Genomic DNA, 20,130 nt, shown 5'->3' on the forward strand with positions numbered 1-20,130 from the left:
GAGCATATTAAAGTCTTATCTGAGACAGTATGACAGCTATGGTGTAACTGAGGACAAAACAACAACTTTTGTAGAAATGTCTAAAAATCAATATTGTGCATGACCAAAAAAACCAAAACACCTCTCCCACATGTATACTGTAATTTTAAAAATGTATATATGTAGATAAAATTTGAGTAGCAAAGAGCACAAATCTGAGATCTTGAAATTTCATGGAAACACTTGGGATTTTCTTACATCCCTTCCCTCAACGACGACAAACTGAGCAGAGCAGCACTAATGAAGTCACCAGTGATGTGATCAGGCTTGCAGGTCCCATTATGCAATTTGACTGGTAAGTACCATTTTTACTGGAACTTCTAAGTTGCTTCTAAGAATCACTCTTTACACATGAAGAGCTCTTGCTCTGCCGGCAGTGTGGATGTGAATACCAAAAGCCAAGCACTTCTTGTGACACATCAGAAAGTTCAAACAAAACCAAACAAAATGTTTGAGACAATATTTAATTTTCAAACCCATCTATATTAAATATAGACATTCCACTTTGAGGAAGTTACCAGTCAGGACACAGAAATAACTTACTATTCCTGCATTCAAAGAGGGCTTCTTGTTAAAAAAAACACACACACATTCACACTGTACTACTGGAACTATCAGGTACCAAAATGGTTATATTTTATTATTACTTACCAATGAAAAAATTCCATTTCCTACTTCAAATTAGTCATAAAAATCATAACTTAAATTGGTTGCCATCCTTTCCAGAACTCAAAAAGAGAAAGAGAACTGCAGTCGTATTCACAAATACTTAGAAAACTACTGATGTAGCAAGATGCAAAATGAAGAGAGTCTTTAAGCAAAAGCAACCTATTTCTAACACATTTTACAAGTTAATTTGAAAAATATTCGAATGCAGTGACTGAAAAGGTCCATTTAATTAGAAAGTCACATAAAACCAAGAGCATAGTCTTCTCAAAGGGATCAGGATAGGAAGAATAAAAATAAAGAGAAATTTCACTACTTAACCCCATACCTGCGCAATCCTAAATCAAGCTGAGCCTCATCACTGATGAGTTCTGCCTCACTCTGGGCAATTCTCATTGCAAGTTCACGATCACGACGTTCCTGTTCAAGCACTGCCTGGTGCTGGGTTTCCTCTTCTCGTTCTCTAGCAAGCTGAGCCTCAATTTCAGCCTGTTTAATAAAAACACACCATTGGCCTTATCCAGTCAAACCCAATATGCTACACAAGGAAATTATTAGAAAAATGTGCCAAGTAGTATACTTATAGCTTTCAAAACATGTAAAATTTACAAAACTGAAAAAGTAACAGCATTTTGACCCAAAAAATCCCAAATTAGCTACAGACTGCCTCCTGTTTTTCATATAGCTTATCAAAACTTTATTTTCTACCACTCGTATTACCTTTTCAAATTAAAGTCCCAATTTAAAAAAACACATGAAGCTTTTTGTTAGTTATTATGGAATTTTTTAGAATGATGATCAAGAGCAATGCGGTTACTTCTCCATAGCACCAACACAAAACTACCATGATATTCTGCACTAGGCATTACAGGACTAGGCATTGCTTTGCATATAGGTCCATGGTTCTTTTCAAAAAGGGATCAAGAGAAACACTGCAATCCTCTGTGGATTTGGCTTTGATTTTAAGCAAATGGCAAAATTCCAACTTGCCGCAATGCAGAAGCAATCCAGATATACTGCTTCTGCAGAGCAAAACTGGAATTCCAGTCTAACATCATTATTTAACGAAGGGTCTTGCACACACAGTAAGTAAAATGCAACCATCCAATTCATCCTTCTGAAAGTCATACAGGCCAAGTCTTAGCAGTGCCTTTCTTGGTGCCCAAAAGTCAACAAAGACGACAAAGTCACTTTGCACTCATCATCGTGCATTTGCATTACTAAAACCAGTGACTTTAACCTATGAATCCCATTTTAGATTAGCTGAGAGTAACAACCACCAGAAGAAAAGATGAGTAATTAACAGCATGTAGAAGAAAGAAATACCCTTCTGGATTATGTATCTGCTTTGTATCCAAACAAAGTATTTCTAAGTGAACGTGTAATTTACATTCTGCATCACAGGTATCCACATCTCAGAAGCAAAGAAACAAAGACAATCCCTAGAGATGCTTATAGTGCTGGCAGACCAAGTTTTTAAACCTTTTGGCAAGAGGCCATCTTGCTTACTCAGTGGACATAGTTTAATACATTTAAACTGTCCCTGAATGGAAACTTATTCTATGAATTTCTCACAAAACACTAGCCACATCTGCAATGGTCTCCAACCAATGATTTAGGGAGTAGCCAAATAGCAGCTTACTCTTTTTATGTTCAGCTTCTGCGAGCTGGTGGTGCTTATTATTCTGATACAAGTGACAAGATGAAATAACACAGGAAAGATTAATTTTTCATCAAAGCTAGTCTATAACTTCTCTATTAGTTCCAGTAAGAGTATGATGATACAAGGAGTGTCCTGCGCTTGCTACAACTGCCTTTGCAGAGAAACTTTTTCTCCCCGAGACTGCTCTCCCAGCTCACCCAGACAAGCTCCTAGACAAGAGCATAACAAGGGTACAAGGGGCAAACACACCTCAGAGTGGGAGTTCATGATGGCATCAGTAAGAAGTGTCAGGAATCAAGGGGGAGGGATCAAGGAGCAGATTTTGAACTGCATGTATTTGTTCTGTATCATTTCATTATTACCAATATTCTGAAAGTGTTCACAGTTAAACTGGTACATGACACAGCCTGAATTCAGATGTGGCAGTGCTAAACTTGCCTGACATGAAACACCTGCAAAAACTTCAAAGACTAACATTGTTAACTTTAAAATAACTGAAAAGACCCTTTAAAAACAAATGCACCTCTATTCAGAAGACTCGAACTTGCATATGGACTAGAAATAGGTGGTCTGTCTTTCAATGCTCTAATCATGCTTTTCACCTTACTTTTATTACTAAAGCAACATTGCTGAATGACTCTGAGACACACATTTATAAAATTCAACCATTAGCATCAGTGGAGAACCTAAACTGTGAGAGATCTTAAAAAAAAAATTAAATTAAAAAACCAAAACTAAATCCTACAACAACAACAAAATACCCAAGATTGCCGGACAACTAAAAAATTTACCTGAATACGTTTTTCTTCCTCTTCCCTCTTTTTCCTCTCTTCCTCTTCCTGTTTTCTCTTGGCCTCAATCTCAGATTTCCTATTACAAAAGAGGAGGAAATGAAAACGCATTATTATGATGCAAGTGAACTAGAGATAGGAAAACATCTTTCATAAAACTGAATGGTAATCGAGAAGTCAGGACAGCCCTGATGCCAGGACCACTACATGTGAAGTCAAGAAACTTTCCAAGTCCATTTGTATTTCAAACTGCATCATATAATTTCTTCCATACTCTGTTCTGACTAAACTTACCTTACAAATCACTGGGAAAGAAAATTTTTTTAACACTCCATAGCACACCAGGAGTATAATTCAGGTGATTCTCTTTAAGCATAGGAGTATTAGAAGCAACCTCATTAAAGTGCTTCTCCTCTTTTCTTCTGATTCTATAACCAGCAACTTATACAAAACTCACAGACGCCTTTCCTCTTCTTCCTTTCTTCGTTTTTGTTCTTCCTCATCACGTCTCTTTCTTTCTTTTTCCATTTCCTCCTGAATGCGTCGTAGCCTCTCTGCTTCCTCCTCTTGCTGCTTCTTCTTTTGCAGTGCACCGAGAAGTTGCTCTGAGCTTCTAACTAGAGCATCATATTCTTTCTGTATCTGTTCCCTAGTCATTATAGTGGTCTGCAAAATGAAGTAATAAAAGAGGATTATATTCTTTCACATTTGTACTTTGCTTTTTAAAAGTGTATATTGATAAAATGTAAAGTAAAACAAGAGCATGAAACGGTATAATTAAATTATATACACGCACTTCAGGGTGAGGGAGCTCAAGCACATCCTTCTCTCCCTTTCTAAAATCCTGGGAATCCATTACTCTCCTCTCTCATATAAAATATGCAAAGTAATCTCCATTTTATCACTGAAATTAAACATGACTTCTCTTTAAAACATGCCTTTATATTTAAACATTGCAGTTTCAAGCAACACAAATTAATTCTTACAAAGCTAAGTTGAAAACTAAGGCCACCTATGTGCATTTTTTGGTTACTTACAGTTCTGTCTTTTATGTCACATAGCAGAGAATAGTTTCTCTTAGTATGTGTGCTAGCACTCAGAAAAAGTATTAGACTGTTCTGTGACTAGCAAATAACATGTTGAAAATACTGAAAACATTAGCTCTGGCTACATATGTTTTCAAGCCTCATTGATAGCTACAATTTAATTTCATTTTACAATTCAAATTTAGATAAACTAATAAAACTGCAATATGGGGTGTTTGCTGACCTTTTCTGAGGGTGTATGGTGATGATAATAAAATTTATCTTATTTTTATTAGAAAAGAGAACTACAAGTTGACAGGTTAACTCCATCATCTTTTCAACTGTGATTTTACATAGAAGATTCTTAATATAGGACACTAAGAAAACTCTAACATTGCATGACACAAAAATTGCATGACATCTCATCAAATTTTTTCTATTAATGAATGCCTGTGTGCTTTCATTTAGTCTGTCTGACTTTGTGGTAAGAAACTGCGAACCACAGACACTGAAGAATAATCAGCAAGCTGATGTAATTTTACTACCAAGTCTGGAAAAAAAACAACTTATAACTGGAACATAAATCTCTTCACTCCGTGGTGAATGGTTGTACACTTCAGCCCTGATCAATTTAAAACATTGCTAATATGCATTATTCAAATACTGAAAGCAAGAAAAAAATTATTAACAACACTTGTCTCACAATATCAATGTGCAATTTTGCTTTAAATTCTCCATTACCAATTTTGAAACACAGATAATAATATCACTCTAGGTGATCACTCATCCGGTTTGAGGACTCACTTCAGTACATTCACAAGTCATTTGAAACAGGATTTACGCATTGTCTCTGAAAATTAAGAGCTCTGTATTAAAATATCTTTTCCAGTAAGAAAAATACATTTGCCTTATACTTTAAAGTTTTTTTAAATATTCCAGTAACATGACACTACTTCTCTGATTATTACCATACCTTAATTTTGATCATTGAAGCATCAATAGAATGCTCCAGCTCCTTGACTTGCTTGCTTGTCTCCGCCTTCCCCTCCTTCAGAGCACTTACTACTTCATTAAATTTATCAAGCCTCTTCTTCAGGGTACGCACTTTTATCAGGCCATCAATGCTGTGAAGGTGAGGCAGTTTACTTGTATCTTGGGATGTTTTTACAAGATTATATTTTTTAAACTAACACTAATGACTCATATTAAAGAGGCAGATAGAGGAGACAAGTTATGCTTTCTGATAAAACTTACCCTCTTTTTTTGAAATTAAAACATTCTCACACAAAGTAACTAAGCAACTCAGTGTTTTGCAAACAATAATTAAAGCTGACTAGGCAGACACTGACTCAAAATGGAAAAATGCATTTTTGTTTTGAGAATTAATGTGGTTGGTTTATTTTCATTAACCTTGAATGGAGCGGATAAAGGTTGAGTTGTGCCACTTACTGAAAGCGCAATAATGGGACTGAATCGGATAAAACTTCACTACACAGCCAGGAACCCAGACTAGATCCCACAGGAAATTTAAAAAAAAAAAAAAAAAAAAAGCTGGCAGAAAGATGAGACCAGAAAAAATGGATCTTTTTAAAAAAACAATACTGAAGGCCACACATACAAACTACAGCTCTGCAGAGACAGTCTTCCTAGAATGAAATCACTGAACTGGGATTCAGGAAAACAACACACAAAAAGTAGAAAATAAATCAAATCATTAAAGAGAAGTACAAAACAGCTTAAAAACATAGAGGCATGGTCAGAAATGCCAAGCTACAAAATGAAACATAACTATCAAAGGATGTAAAAGAAAACATTTTATAAGGACCTCAGTATTAATGAACACAGAGTTGAATCTCTATCAAAGAACAAAAAGGTGTCAGTAGAGTTTAATGACCAAAGTGTTTTTTCCAACAGTATTCCATACAGTCAGATTAAAGCTAATGGAATTACTTAATTTCAAGAGCAGACAAAACAGAACACAAAATTATTTTTACGATAAAAAAAGAAATGTGGCTTATAAAAGAAAGTGTGAATGGGTAAAGGACAAAAATTAGTAAGTTTAAATTTAATGTAGAGAGACTTAAACAAAGATTTTTAATAACTAGTCTATCACTGAAGGATTTTATGAACAAAGATCTAAACAAACATCTCTTAGGAAGGGTTCAGATTATTCTATTCATCCTTGGGACAGAGAGGAGGAACATGGCACCTCTCAAATTCTCTTTGAGTTATACTTAGTTTCATTCTGGGACTTCCGATGTATTTAGTTAAGCACAGTAAATCTCCTCTTTACAGTAACAATAAAATATATAAAAATCCATTTTCTTCAACCAAGGTATATCCTCTTACCGTGGTTTGTGCTTTCTCTTGCAAAGCCACATGCGAATAGTCTTCTGTATTTTAATGCAGGCACTGGCTCGATATTTGATCTTATTTTTCACTATAAACACACAAAAGAAACTGGGTTTCAATGGTTTATACAATTTAAAACAACTCCTGTATTACTCACACATTTGATGGCTCAAAAGTGTGTGTAGATTACACATGCTTGAGACCTAGGTCTGTGCCAGAACCTTAACACTTAAAAGACAGCAGACAACAGAGTTACCAATCCTGAGCCAGGCATAGAGGTTCCCATCAAATAAACAGGAAAAAATAATTGTGTGCACACTCACACATGTGGACCCCCTTCCCTCCAGAATCACAGTCATCAGGAACTTCTAGGTCACCTGACATAGCAAGCAGGAAATGCTCAGCCAGAAGTTTAAATCTTGTGCTATAGGGTAATCAAGTAGCCAACATCTACCTCAGATAATGAAGTGGCTGCAACTTAGCTGAGCATTTCTCTGCAATACTGAAAGAACACAAAACAAAACCTCCAGCTGTTGTTCTTAGAATACCAGTTTATAAAGACTCAAATGACTGGGACCAAGAGGCAAGCTAAACAGAGAATAATATTGTCAAGGCACAGGCACAAGCATGTGTGCTGAGTAGCCCAGATGTTCAACAATAAATGCGGTTTTGACATATCTAATGGAGGAACTGTATATGCTTAAAGATCCATACTGCCTTTCGTCATCAGCTGAGCACATTGGTCGTGAACACTATGCTTAACTACTGGGCTTAGGCCATGACAAAGTTTCACTCTATGTGTATCTATTTCTAGTTCGTGTATCTATTTCTTATTCTGGGGATAAAATTAGTTTCTAATTTCCCCTAAAACGCTAAAAACCTGTAAGGCCTATCATTATTTTCTTGATTTTCTACTTTTTGGACAAAGGGACAGGCTTTCTCACATATCTTTCTGAAATATAGACTAAATGGTATACATTTCTAGGTCGAAAAATTACAACAGTGTTACAATTTCTGATGTCTGAAATCTAGATGATAAGAATTCACAAATTCTATTTGCCACAGTATAAACAGCAACAAATATTATCTGATCAGGGACAAACGCAGATGTCCCAAATGCCCAACCATAAGGCAATACAGCCTTCATGCTTTTCTTCTCCATCTTAACACATACTTTTCACCCTCTGTGTTATTAGAGATCCCTGACATCCTGCATCAGTCCTTTCCCCTTCTCCCAGATATCTTTTCTGAAGCACCCCACAAGCACCCATCTATCTTTCACACCACCTCATTTCTACTCTGCAAAGTAAACAGGGCAGGCCAAGAATGTAGAAACTGTGTTATGAATAGTGACAGGCACTTATTAACCCATCAGCACCAATTGCTGGAGTGGAAGATGCTTGCCCCACAATTCAGGTCAGTGCTTTCAAAAATGCAGTTTCTGGCCGGAGATGATAATCCCTGTGCAGGCACTTCCCAGAACTAAATGCCTCCATGTCGTCAGCTGAGAGTTGAACTACTGTTCTTTCCTGCTGATGCAGAAGTTTCTGCCCCACAAGACCTGTGACAGCCAGTTACTTCTGTGCCAGTGTTTACCCAGGCTTCAGGAAGCACTCGAACAGGCTACACATGGGAGGCTCTGGTGGTGGGCTTTCTGTCCCACTTTTAAAAACCTCTGCTCTAAGCCCCCCTCTATGTACCTAATATAAAGCATAAAAAAACCTCACCAACCTTGAAAGCAATTACTCAGACTTTAGTATTCAGCCAGCCACTATGCATGTCCTTAAGCTGCATTTCAAGGTGATAATTGGTTTGTTGTATTTTTAACACTTTGATTTAATAAAACATAAAATACATACATTTAATCACTGAGAGAGAACACCATTGAACCTTTTTCCAACGACTGCAGATAAGCCAGCGATTCACTCGTTTAACAAGCTCTGCTAAGTGATCTGGATCAGACTTCATTATCTGATCAAACTCTGCAAACTAAATAATTTAAAAAAAAAGTTTTACCAAACAGGATAACAGAGAGTGTTAGACATTATTATTTAGGAGCAAGTTGGGTTAAAAAGGTAAAATGTTTTTAATGTAAACTGTATGTCATCATTACATCAGATTTCAATTATTTCAAGTGACCAGGTATGTCTGGCATCACTTTAATGATAACGGAAATGACTACTGGAATTTTTTGTTTGTTTTAATTAATGTGTAACACTTAACATTCTTAATAATCCAACCATATATAATAAATAAATGTATTTCTTGCAAAAAATTTGAAAAATTGTTTCTTTATATCCTGAACACTTACTCTGGCCTTCCACCACTTCAAGACACCCTTAGTTCTGTATATGGTTAAAAATAAATCCCTGAAGGCACGTCTCTATTTTTATTCCTTGTATATGAGTCCAACTAAAGGCAACCTTTTCTCAAAGTCCTGCACTTCTACTTTTTGGTAATTATGACAGTAAGCAAATTCATCTGGGACTACAGTAATTTCCTTTTTAGTCACAACAGCTCCCTACTTCATCTCCTTTCTCCCCATAGCAGCAGCAATGTTCAGAATCACAGAAAGATATTTCACTTTAAAAATTTTTTTTTTTTGCTCTGATTTGCTCTTTTTAGTGGTCAGTGTAAGTCTTAAGTGACCAGTGAAACACCTGGGAATACAACACTGCATTAGGAATACAGCAGCATTAGCAATAAGACCAAGAAAACAATTAATCTGTATTAATACTGACTTTCCTTCACAGAAAATGAACAGTATTTACAAAAACCCTGGGCAACCTTATTGATGTTGGCCACACTTCTAGCAATGTGTTGAACAATGTCACCTTCAGAGGTCCCTTCCATCCAAAATTATTCTAAGATTCACAGTCATGAACCCCAAGAGAAACATTACCTTGCCGGGCCTAAAAAACACCTTGGTCAGCCCAAACTTGTAATCAACTTCATTCAGTCCCAAGGCTTTAAATAGTGCCTGAAACACAGAAAAGACTTATGATTACATTCTGCCTCCTTCAAAAAAAACCAAACAAAAGAAATAGAAAAAGTTCAACCTCCCTAAAAACAAACCCCACAATACATTTTCTGTCTTGGAGGATATAAAAAATAATTAATTTATTTCTTACCTTGCAAAAAAGCCTAGGGTCCAGCCGAGCCAATTTTTCAGGCAAATATTTCTTGTACATATTATATAGTTCATGAAATGAAGCTCGTGAAGGGAAACCACCTTGCATCAAATCCAGAACAGACACCATTCCTAGATTCACAGAAACACACGCACAAAAGCTGATCTTAGTAAACTGCAAATGAAGCAGTGATTTTTATGCTAACCACTAGTTCGTGATGTAAGACTCAAAGACATTTTTCAGAGAATTAAACCATAAAATTCAGCTGGGATCCAGTAACGTGTCTTGATCATGTCATCATCATTCACAAAGACTTAATACTGAACAGATGAGAGAAGCCTAAAACATTTTCTCCCTATTTTAGGGAGAGGATTTTTTTCCTAGTATCAAGATAGCCCTTAACTTGTAGTTGCTACCTTTAAACTTAATCTTTTGCATATTTACTTTCAATGGAAATTTGATTTATTTACCCTAAGTCCTTCTTTTTCAAAATACATTTTATAGCATTACATCTTGCTTTATAAACTTTACATGTTATAACTTTTACTAGATTAAGCTTCATTTACTGTTGCTAAAGTATGCACTTTGGAAATGTGAGTTTGTAAGACACTGCAATTATTGCTCTGGTCTGAACTGCTGCCTTATTAGCATTGTGGGCAACATACAGACAGAGGATTCAGCTCTAGGTCAGGAAATCTAAATTTATGTACCAATACATGGTTACATGGCTTCTTACATCTGCACCTGGTGTCTGAAATCTCATTATAATAAACGGAAAAACAGTCAATAGAAATTACATCAACCCTTCTTGTGAAAAAGAAAGCTTACAGCTGCTCAGATGAATTATTTCTAGGGTTCTATTGATTTAAATGAGAGCTAAGTTACTAAGAATCTAAATAACTGTTCATAAGGCATAAATAAGCTACCTTCTGGAAAGCAATAGTTCAAGCCAGGAAATATTGCTTCCATCTCACATATTTCAAACCCAGGTCAATCTATAACGCCCAAAGCAATAAACAGTGGGAAAAATATCTGAGGAATACATTACCTGAACACTGAAGCTGAGAGAGGATCTGCCCTCCTTCAAAATGGTGATTTGTCATCTTTAAATTAGGTTTGATACAGCGAATAAAGCTAGACCCCTATTACCAAAACAAGAAGTTAGCAGAATCTGCACAGTTTTAAACCTCCTGAAATAACAGTCAGTTAAGAATTAAGGGTAGGGGAAAATTAAGATACAAAATAGTATTGTAAAAGAGAAATACTGAGATATTTTTTTTCTCTCATAGATGAGTTTCGCACTCTAGCCTTGGTCTTGATGTAACTGATCTCGACTGATTACAGTTATCAGTTGGACCCTCAAGTTTTGAGTTTTCACTCAGCTGTTCTTCTTAATATTAGTACAATTAAATTACAATGTAGCAGGCTAGATTCTGCTGTCCTCATGATCACGGACAGTTAAACCACCTAAATGCCTCAGTCCTCCACAGTTCGTATCAGTGAACAGGCTACCAGCCTCTTGACATTGGAATCATGCCAGATGAACTTGACCTTCCTTTCTTCTAACATTCTCTTTTACAGTTTCATTTGGCTCATAGCTTCACTCTCCCTTCCACCATGTTGTGCTGGTCTGCTCCTCTCTTATCACCACACGTGCTATCTCTGCAATTTCAACCACTGCTTTCTCTGATAATTTCATATTCATTAAGGATGACACTTTTGCAAAACACCATCCAGTCACTCAGATTTTCATCTAAAAGGTGACTGCTCATGATAACCTACCTCATATACTAAAACAAAATTAACTGAGAAAATACAATATTACTCCTGATTTGCAGTGTTTCTCTCTTTTTCCATCTCTCATGTCTAAGTGAAAAAGCACCTGCCAAGGGAGCTCAACATTAACAATTACATCCTCAGTGATGGGTTAGCTAAACTCAGAGTAGAGCAAGCCTTGCCAGAGACTTTTTTCCTGGGTTCATCTCAGTTCCAGTGTTCTTTGTCAAAGAGATATTTTTTTCTTTCAGACCAGCCTCATGAGTACAGTAAAATCTCACTGTCAGCTACACTCCAGCACTTGTCCCATTTGTTTTGCACAGTTTCCCCCCCACTCCTTTTTTTTTTGTGGCCCTACACACACATAAGTTCTAAAAAAAAATATATGAAAAGGGTATGTTGAATTCCCTAAACTATAAAATTACATCAGCTACATTAGCAAACACTCATTAGGGGAATCAGGTTCTTTGACCATCTGTGCATTTAAAGCCTATCACAAAAATTAAATGAAACACGTTATTTTTAACAGCTTTATGGAATCTGAAAAGACAAATTAATAATAAATTATCTGCCTGACTTCTAAAATAACATCTCTAAATCTTCTGCAAATTAGCCATCAATGATAACCAGCAAATGGAGGAAGGGATGAAAAGGGACAATGAAACCCAGACAGATTTCATATTGTTTACTCAAACTGTGTAACTTTCATTCATTCACGGGTTTTTTTTCAAGTAACAATCATCATCTACACAGCAAGACATATCAAAAGTGCCACGTAACTGCAAACTCTAAAGTAACTAATGATCTTGTTTTTTGTAAGCCATGTTGTTGAGATAACAGATTATTACTTTTGGCAGCAAATTATGCATGTGCATATATACTTACAGTACTGTGAAGCTTCTCAAGAAGTAAATTTAACTGAGTCTGTAAAAGAAAACAGGTATTTTAAGACTCTTAACGTGACAACTACAGAAATACACACACAGAATAGTGGTGCAGCATTACCTCATGCATGTGCGTTGTTAGTAAATCAGGCAGAATTGATACATCAAACGTTCACAAATTTCAACAAGGTCATGCAAGTGTGCATGAATGGTCGAGAGGAAATGACTTGTGTTTAGTTGTACAATAATACTGTATGGACTAGTTACTTACTACAACACAGTTAATGGGGAAAAAACAAACAAACAAACAAAAAAAACCAACCCCAAGAAAAGTAAGCTTATCTGGGGAAATAAAGGAAAGAATAGCTATGTAATAACATTATAAAGAAAATGATACTAATCAGCAATAATTCAAAAGAACACACTAAATTTGGGCTTTCACAAATGTTCAATCTGTAACAGGTATATCTTTGAATGTCAAAAAATTAACATGGAAAACATGTATGCTCAGGGTTTTCTTGGTGGTTTTGAAGCTAAGTAAACATTTTGGTGAATGAACTAGCATAAACTATTTTTAATTATCTGTTGATGACAACAGACTACAATTTTAATATATTAACTGAGGCTAGATCTAAACATACCATGATGAGAAAAAGACTGCAGTCCTCTGACTACAGGATCACCATAGACTTAAAACTATCGGAGAAAATGAGTTACTGTTGTTATTGAATGTAATTGGTAGGAACTAAAAATATTCCAGAACCTCATGAGGAAAACAGTTATACTTTTATTTTACAGTTGTTTATTTTACCACATAGGTTACTGCTGTGCCAGCCTTTCTAGTTTACTAGCAAGCATTAAGAATATAGACTGAATTGAAGACAAAATTCTGTATATCCTAACATATTCCTAACTTTCTGAATGGGAATGAAAATAAAGGATTGGAGTTTTTACTTTTTTTTTTTTTTTTTTTAACTAGATCATTCAATTACATTGAATCAAAGAAATCTGATTTGTAATATGTGTCACCTACAGCTGCCAGTCATCCTTCAGTGGATAAAACTGGCTTGGGTTTTTTTTAACTTATCACGGATATGGTTAGAAATAGAGAAGCAGTGCCACAACAGGCATGACAAACACTAATAACCTCCCGTAAAGTTCTCACGTATTCATACTCTTTACATCTACTTGAATATAATCTTTATATTTTCTTAGAAATGCTTAATTTCTTAGATAGAAATGCTTAATTTTGGAGGGAACAGCCTAATTTCCATCAACAAATTAAGTTTGCACTAGAAGAAAAATACCGCTTCCTTATACTCTGTAATTTGACAAGAAATAAGCCAGAGCCATTCTCAGGTAAATTTCATTAATGAAATTATCATATGTATAAAACATATTGCTAAAACTACTGCTCTTTGAATTCTGACTATTTAATCCATTATAATATTAAGGTAAAATTATCCCAAAGATTCTTAAGTAGATCTGAGGAACTAATAATCATTATTTCCTCAACTGGTTTCTGCGAATTAATTTTCATTAGTTATAAGGAATGGATGTGTGAAGGATTTCATAGAGAGCTCTTGCAACATCATCTAATAATTAATGTAATCAGAATTCAATACTGACTTACATACTGATGCACTAAGAATTCTTAAAGAGATTAAATTTCTACTAAGATAATAGAACTTATTTTGACATTATCTGAAGTGAAATTTTAAGGCTATTAGTGTTCATCAGCAGCACATAGAGTGTCTGGGAAGGTAACACTAAATGAATTACTGGAAGTAACACATACATTCAAAATGCCATGAAACTTGAAAACACTGAAAGAATTATAGACTGATGGGCCAGATCCAAAGAGGACTTTAGTCATGTTCTAGGTGCAGAGGTGAACACCAAAGTCCAAAAATCAATCAGAACGGTCTTCTGCTCTGTCACTGCTTAACTTAAAAAATGCATCAATTTTTACTTCAGCCCTCCTTGGACAATAGTATCATTCACATGTCCACATCTACTAGATGTGGGGTTCTAAATCCAAGAGGATTTAAGAACTCCAATGGAAGAAAGTGAAAATTATCTCAAAGATCCTACAGTTGGTTTCATTTTGAAAATGCAGTTATAAAAAATAACGGCTCTTCGTTTCACCTACAACAGACTCATGATGCAGAGCTTGCTCAGGAGATGGCTCATCTGTATGTAATTCCATTTTTTCGGTCTGCCTTCTGATCATGCATTTTATATTAAACCAATTGTTACAGTTTAATTCTACAACCACTATATAATAAGGAGGAGGAAACAGTTGTCGGAGCAAAACTCAAGAGAGCAGGCTATGCAATTCCCAGGTAAACACCGAAACCCCTACCTTACAAGTCAAGCTCTGTCTCCTACACTTACTGGCCCTACCATAATTTAATTTCTGGCTACCTAACAATCCATCTCCAGAAGGGTATAAGGAGAATCCCCTGGTGTCAAACTGATTGATAACTTGGTACTATGGGAAATAGAGCAGACATAAAACATTGAACACAGTATAGACCTGAAGCAGAATACTGTTGCTATACAAAAAGTAAGTGGTGCTATCACATCCCTCCTGTTCTTCAGACTCATCATTCTTACAAGAATAGTTCTAAACACTAGCCACAATATACCATGATGCAATAAGAAATTTACCTTACAGTCCTGATTCAGCACTGAATCTTGACATGGAGCAGAAATGTTCTTCTGCTATTGGCAGTGCCCCACTCCACAATAAGGTCTTTGGATTGTGCAAGGTACTTGCTTTGCCCAGGGACTGCATAAGGAGTCTAGCTAGGAATGTGATGTGCAGTTTTATCTGCCCTAGGTGAGGTAGCATACCAAAAATGTTGCAGTGCTTGACTTGAAGGCATACAAATCCTTCATTGGATCTGGCCCAGATGTGTTGAGAAGAGCTCTTGCTGAAACTGCAGCAGCTCTACCAATACTAAATCCATGAGATTAAAAAATTTACCTGCAGCCAATGGTTGTGCCTGCTTTTCATCTCTTAATTCCCCTATTGTTCTCTTTCTAGCCATCCTGAGCTGGAATAGTCCAGCTAAAATAAAACTGCTGAATGAGAAAATGATGTAGAAGACATTTGGAGAAGACAAGGTTTGAAGGTCAGCTTTACAACAAGTAGAAGAAAGGAGAAAATTAGGAGAGGCATCAGGCTCAGGTACTGAGAAAGGAAAAACTTAGCACAATGAACATATTTTGGTGAAAGCCATCACTATCTTTATATTTTGAAGAGGAAAAACAGTGGTTAGGTTAGGTGTTGAATTTTGAGAATGGCAAACCATAGCAAATTAATACATCTTCTAGAATACAGCATTTATACAGGATGGAAGAACACATTCTGTCACACTTAGAACCCCTTGTTTCACAGATTACAAGGTCAATTCTCCAGACTTTAAACCTTTTGAATAAAGACTTCCATGTGGCTTTGTAAAATTCTGACTTTAAAATTGCTGTATAATCCCTGTAAGGATTACTATGAAAAATCTTGCTGACAGAAATGCATTGCACATAGCTTAAATATACTGTTTTCTTATAATTCAATAGAAAAATGTCTATTTAACAAAATTTTCTTTGTATTAATCCCATTACCTCTAGTTCTCCCAACCTCAGGTTCTACTTATTTCAAGTAAATTAAAAGTAGCATAGATTACAACAAGGGGGCTTGCAAAAAAGCTGGAGAGGGACTTTTTACAAAGGCATGTAGTGCTAGGACAAGGGAGGACAGTTTCAAACTGAAAGAGGGTGGATTTAGATTAGATACTAGGAAGAAATTTTTTACTGTGAGGGAGGTGAGACACTGGCCCAGGTTGCCAGGGAAGTTGTGGATGCTCTTTCCCTCAAAGCGTTCAAGGTCAGGTTGGATGGGGCTTTGAGCAACCTGGTCTGGTGGGAGGTGTCCCTGCCCATGGCAGGTGGTTTGGAAGCAGATGATCTTTCCGGTCACTTCCAACCCAAACTATTCAATGATTCCATGATTTTAAGAGAAGATTCTTTGCTGTATTATGTTACCTTGAATTTGTTTCCCACACTGATGAAACTAAGTTTCCCAGCTTTTTGTTTGGGATCCTTGTTGTTGTTAGTGTTAGATTCAAACAGCTGTCGAACAAACTTGTCCTTGGATTCACATATAAGAGACTCAAGGGACATGTGCAAAGCATCATTGTTTTTTTCCACAAATTGCATCTGAAAAGACAACCCAAAAAATAATAGCACATTTGTGTTACCTAAGTCTTAAACAAAAGTAAAGAAAATAGTTAAATATTCAATTAAAAATCAGCTTGAATACGTGGGTAAATATTATTACATTAATTCAAACAACTTTTCAAACTAGACACACAAAACACTAATGACAGAGAGAAAAGCTATGCTTCAATTTGAAGGGTGTTGTTGGAATAATGAAACCCAATGTAAGGTTTAGTGCCTTTAAAGAGTTTTTGTCCGTGATTAACCATCACTTGGGAGTTCTGAGAAGCTTAATTCTTTACTTTAACATGCACACTTTAACTGGTACAACTACACTGTTTGGAAAAAATGAAATTAAAAATTGGTTATTTCAGTAGTACCGTGACTATTTAAAAGCAGTTGACTTAATCAAAGATATTATGCCTTCCTAAAAACCTTACCTCTCTGGTTTATTTAAATTGGCTCACTAACTTTTTGAAGTTAAGAACAATGTATTACACTGAAATTCAGAATTCAAGCCACTAGTACACAATTTCACATTAAAAAAATTCTCAAAAGCTTTTGGTTCAACTTTAATAGTGACTTTCATACTATGAACAGAAGAAGCCAACACTAATTTGAAGAAAATAATGAATTTCTAGATATCCTAAAAAAAGATTTAATGTTGATGAGAGTCCAAGGCCTCCAAAGTTCTCTTGGACTATGAAAACACAAGACTGAATATGAATGCGGCCAGAGGAGCATCCTCACCACAAATCAGATAGTGAGAACTGCCACAATTTTCCCTCTTACACACTGGAGTTACAGATCAGAACCACAAAGCATTATGGATTTTTTGTTTATTCTATACTCTTTTAAAAAACAAAAAAAACCCCTATCTTTTAGATACTGGCTTCAGGTGTTTCACTGTTTTCATTTGAGTAACAGTCAAAAAAGTAAAATAATTTTGAAGGTATTTTGAGGGTAGCAATTTCAGGTATTTGGTATTCCTACATGAATTATTCTATTGCCAATAGAAATAAAAAACAAAGTATAAAATGTTATTTTTTATATAACATAGACAGTGATTGCTTACAGGATAAGCATGCTTCAGAAAAGCTACTCTTAAGTCTATTGGTACTTTTATATCACATCCTATATTCCTGTCCATAAGATACAAACATCTGTTGATGTCAGATTTGCTGTAGATTATGAATCAGTATCTTTAATCTTGATACCATTACTTAGAGATTTATAACAAAGCCATACACAAAATGTATGTCACCAAAACAGCCTGTAACCTGGGAAGTTAAAAGAAACTCTCAATTCTGTTGCATACTCTTTCAAAGCTAAGAAATATCATATTTTGAGTTTCTCTGCTGAGGAAAGTAAATTTTGTCATTTAACCTTTATATACTGAAAAACAGGAAAGTACTACAAAGCATAACAAAAATGCCATTGCTTGAGTAAATTACCGTCTCGTAGCACACTGCTCCTGCAAAATGTCGGATAATAAAGCCTTCATCATCCCTTATATTCCTGTGAACAGCCAATTTAGACTTCCTAGGAATCTGGAATTGAAAAGTTGCATTACAAAAAAGAACTACACTGGAGAGGAAGAAAAAGTTTTTTCTTAAACTGTCACTATGATTTTGCCAGGAGCACTAGGTGTTAAAAATTACATTTCCTGACCACTACCATCCCTATTCAAATCAACATATTCAAAAAACTTATTTTCATTCTCATTCTCACCCTTAGATATCTCACATTCAAAATAAAAGTCACCAGGCTTGCTAGCTGATTTTCTTTTTGCCTTTAATCAACAATTTTTATACCATTCATTCCACAGCTGATGAATAGCCTTGCCACATGAATACAAGTAAATAGAAGCTTAAAATATGGTTTAAATGGTATATTTTAAAAGCTAACAACCTGGTTATCATACACATACGAACAAAAATGTTTAATTGCACAGCAATCCCAATGGGCAAGATTAAGTGGAAACTTAACAAAAGATAAATGGATGGCAATTTTATTTGGCTCACTTTGCTTGTATTTTTTTCAGCAGGCAACTCTCCCCCTCCCTCCTGTTCCCCAAAAAAGTCATGTACATCAATTCCCATAATTCACATCTTCCACAGAATGCTGTATGTTAAAGAATTAACAAGAACAAAAATATTTTCCTTGTTTGTTCCCTATTTTCATCTCTGAACTGCTGAACAGACACTCCATGAGTCACGTAATTCTCCAAAGCAAGCAATTTGTGAAATGGACAACAACATACCTCATCTGATATGAAATAACCTAAATTAAAATGTGTTTTATATTTTCTTTTAATGAATTACATGTTAAAAAACTCAAAATGTAAGTGAAGAATATGGTTTTAGTTTCAGCAGGATATTAGAACTGCTAGAAGACTTAAGCCTTCAGTGAACAGACTGGTGAGGTGTGAGATTTCTTAGGAAAGGTTTTAATTAAATTTAAGTGTTAATAACAAGTGTTCCAAGAACTGCTTTATTAAAACCATACAGACAGCAGAAATGAACCTACAGAGAGTCTGAAATGGTCCTTGTGTTTTTGGTGCACAACTGAAGTAAAATGCTGGTCGCTTGGTTGGGGAAGACGATTTTCTTCATCCAAAATATCCAGTACTCCTATTAATTTTGCTTCAATCAAATCTATTAATAAACAAAAGTAAGTTTACAAAAATTGAATATATAACCTCATATCAGAACTGAACATTACAAATTTAAAATGGTACTGGATCTCATTCTGTGTAACTGTAGGGACAGCTGTTAACACAAAATACAAAAAGGCATGACAAGTTAATTCGACGTATCTGCATTGTTGATTTCATCAATAACCTCTACATACCAAGCTCTAACTCTAACATAGGGAACACCAGGAAAAAAAAGATCATGCACTGACTGATTTTTACTCTGGGTCTCAAGTTGAATTTAGTCAGATGAAAGTGCCTAAATGTTTCTGTGGTTCAACCATAGGTCTTTATGGGATTGCTTATACTCTTGGAGTTTTCATCTTTTCATCTGTGTTTCACCACATCAAAACTAAAAGCATGAAAAGGCACATACTTCCATTCACAACAGGATCCACGAAGAAAAATGAAATGCATTTGTTTTAAGAAAAGCAGATCAAACTTGAACACACAGTGGTGGTTTCACAACTTTTTTACAAGTGTATTGCCTTGACCTTTCACATGCATATTAAAAGGCCCTTGAAAACTGACATGGAAATTACTGCTTTTAAAACTATTGGATACAAGGATTTTGCAGTTTTTAAAACTTTATTATATTATTGATAAAACTGTTCTTGTAAGAGGATTTTTTACTATCTACTTGTTTTTCCTGTGGAAAGGTAGAAATGAGTAATGCTTGTATTGCAACAATGCCTATGAACTCTTACCTCAGATTGCAAATGGTATGATGCTATAAAGCACAACAACAGCCCTGATCCAAGAAATTTATGCTTATAAAATCTGAGTAAGCTAATTTAGCTACAGACATTACTACCATTCCATCAAAACATTTTAGCATACCAATGACTGTTTCTAAGATTCTCCCATAGTGTTAAAGATTGCCCACG

General features: G+C 35.5%; 1 protein-coding gene across 6 annotated transcripts in view; it reads right to left on the reverse strand.

Moving 5' to 3' along the window:
* Positions 1 to 20,130, reverse strand: part of MYO6 (myosin VI) — a 113,693-nt gene that overhangs the window by 17,794 nt on the left and 75,769 nt on the right. For all 6 annotated transcript variants that reach the window (XM_051613938.1, XM_051613937.1, XM_051613935.1 and 3 more), the window contains 13 exons: positions 19,078 to 19,205; positions 18,003 to 18,098; positions 16,375 to 16,548; positions 12,329 to 12,367; positions 10,716 to 10,809; positions 9,668 to 9,798; positions 9,439 to 9,516; positions 8,396 to 8,525; positions 6,534 to 6,624; positions 5,158 to 5,308; positions 3,617 to 3,825; positions 3,160 to 3,238; positions 1,034 to 1,194 (listed from right to left, as the gene is read on the reverse strand). In XM_051613938.1, coding sequence (XP_051469898.1) covers positions 1,034 to 1,194; positions 3,160 to 3,238; positions 3,617 to 3,825; positions 5,158 to 5,308; positions 6,534 to 6,624; positions 8,396 to 8,525; positions 9,439 to 9,516; positions 9,668 to 9,798; positions 10,716 to 10,809; positions 12,329 to 12,367; positions 16,375 to 16,548; positions 18,003 to 18,098; positions 19,078 to 19,205 — 1,561 coding nt within the window. The remainder of the gene's footprint in view (positions 1 to 1,033; positions 1,195 to 3,159; positions 3,239 to 3,616; positions 3,826 to 5,157; positions 5,309 to 6,533; positions 6,625 to 8,395; positions 8,526 to 9,438; positions 9,517 to 9,667; positions 9,799 to 10,715; positions 10,810 to 12,328; positions 12,368 to 16,374; positions 16,549 to 18,002; positions 18,099 to 19,077; positions 19,206 to 20,130) is intronic.

The sequence above is a fragment of the Apus apus genome, chromosome 3 (genome assembly GCF_020740795.1).
Source record: "Apus apus isolate bApuApu2 chromosome 3, bApuApu2.pri.cur, whole genome shotgun sequence".
Lineage (NCBI taxonomy): Eukaryota > Metazoa > Chordata > Aves > Apodiformes > Apodidae > Apus > Apus apus.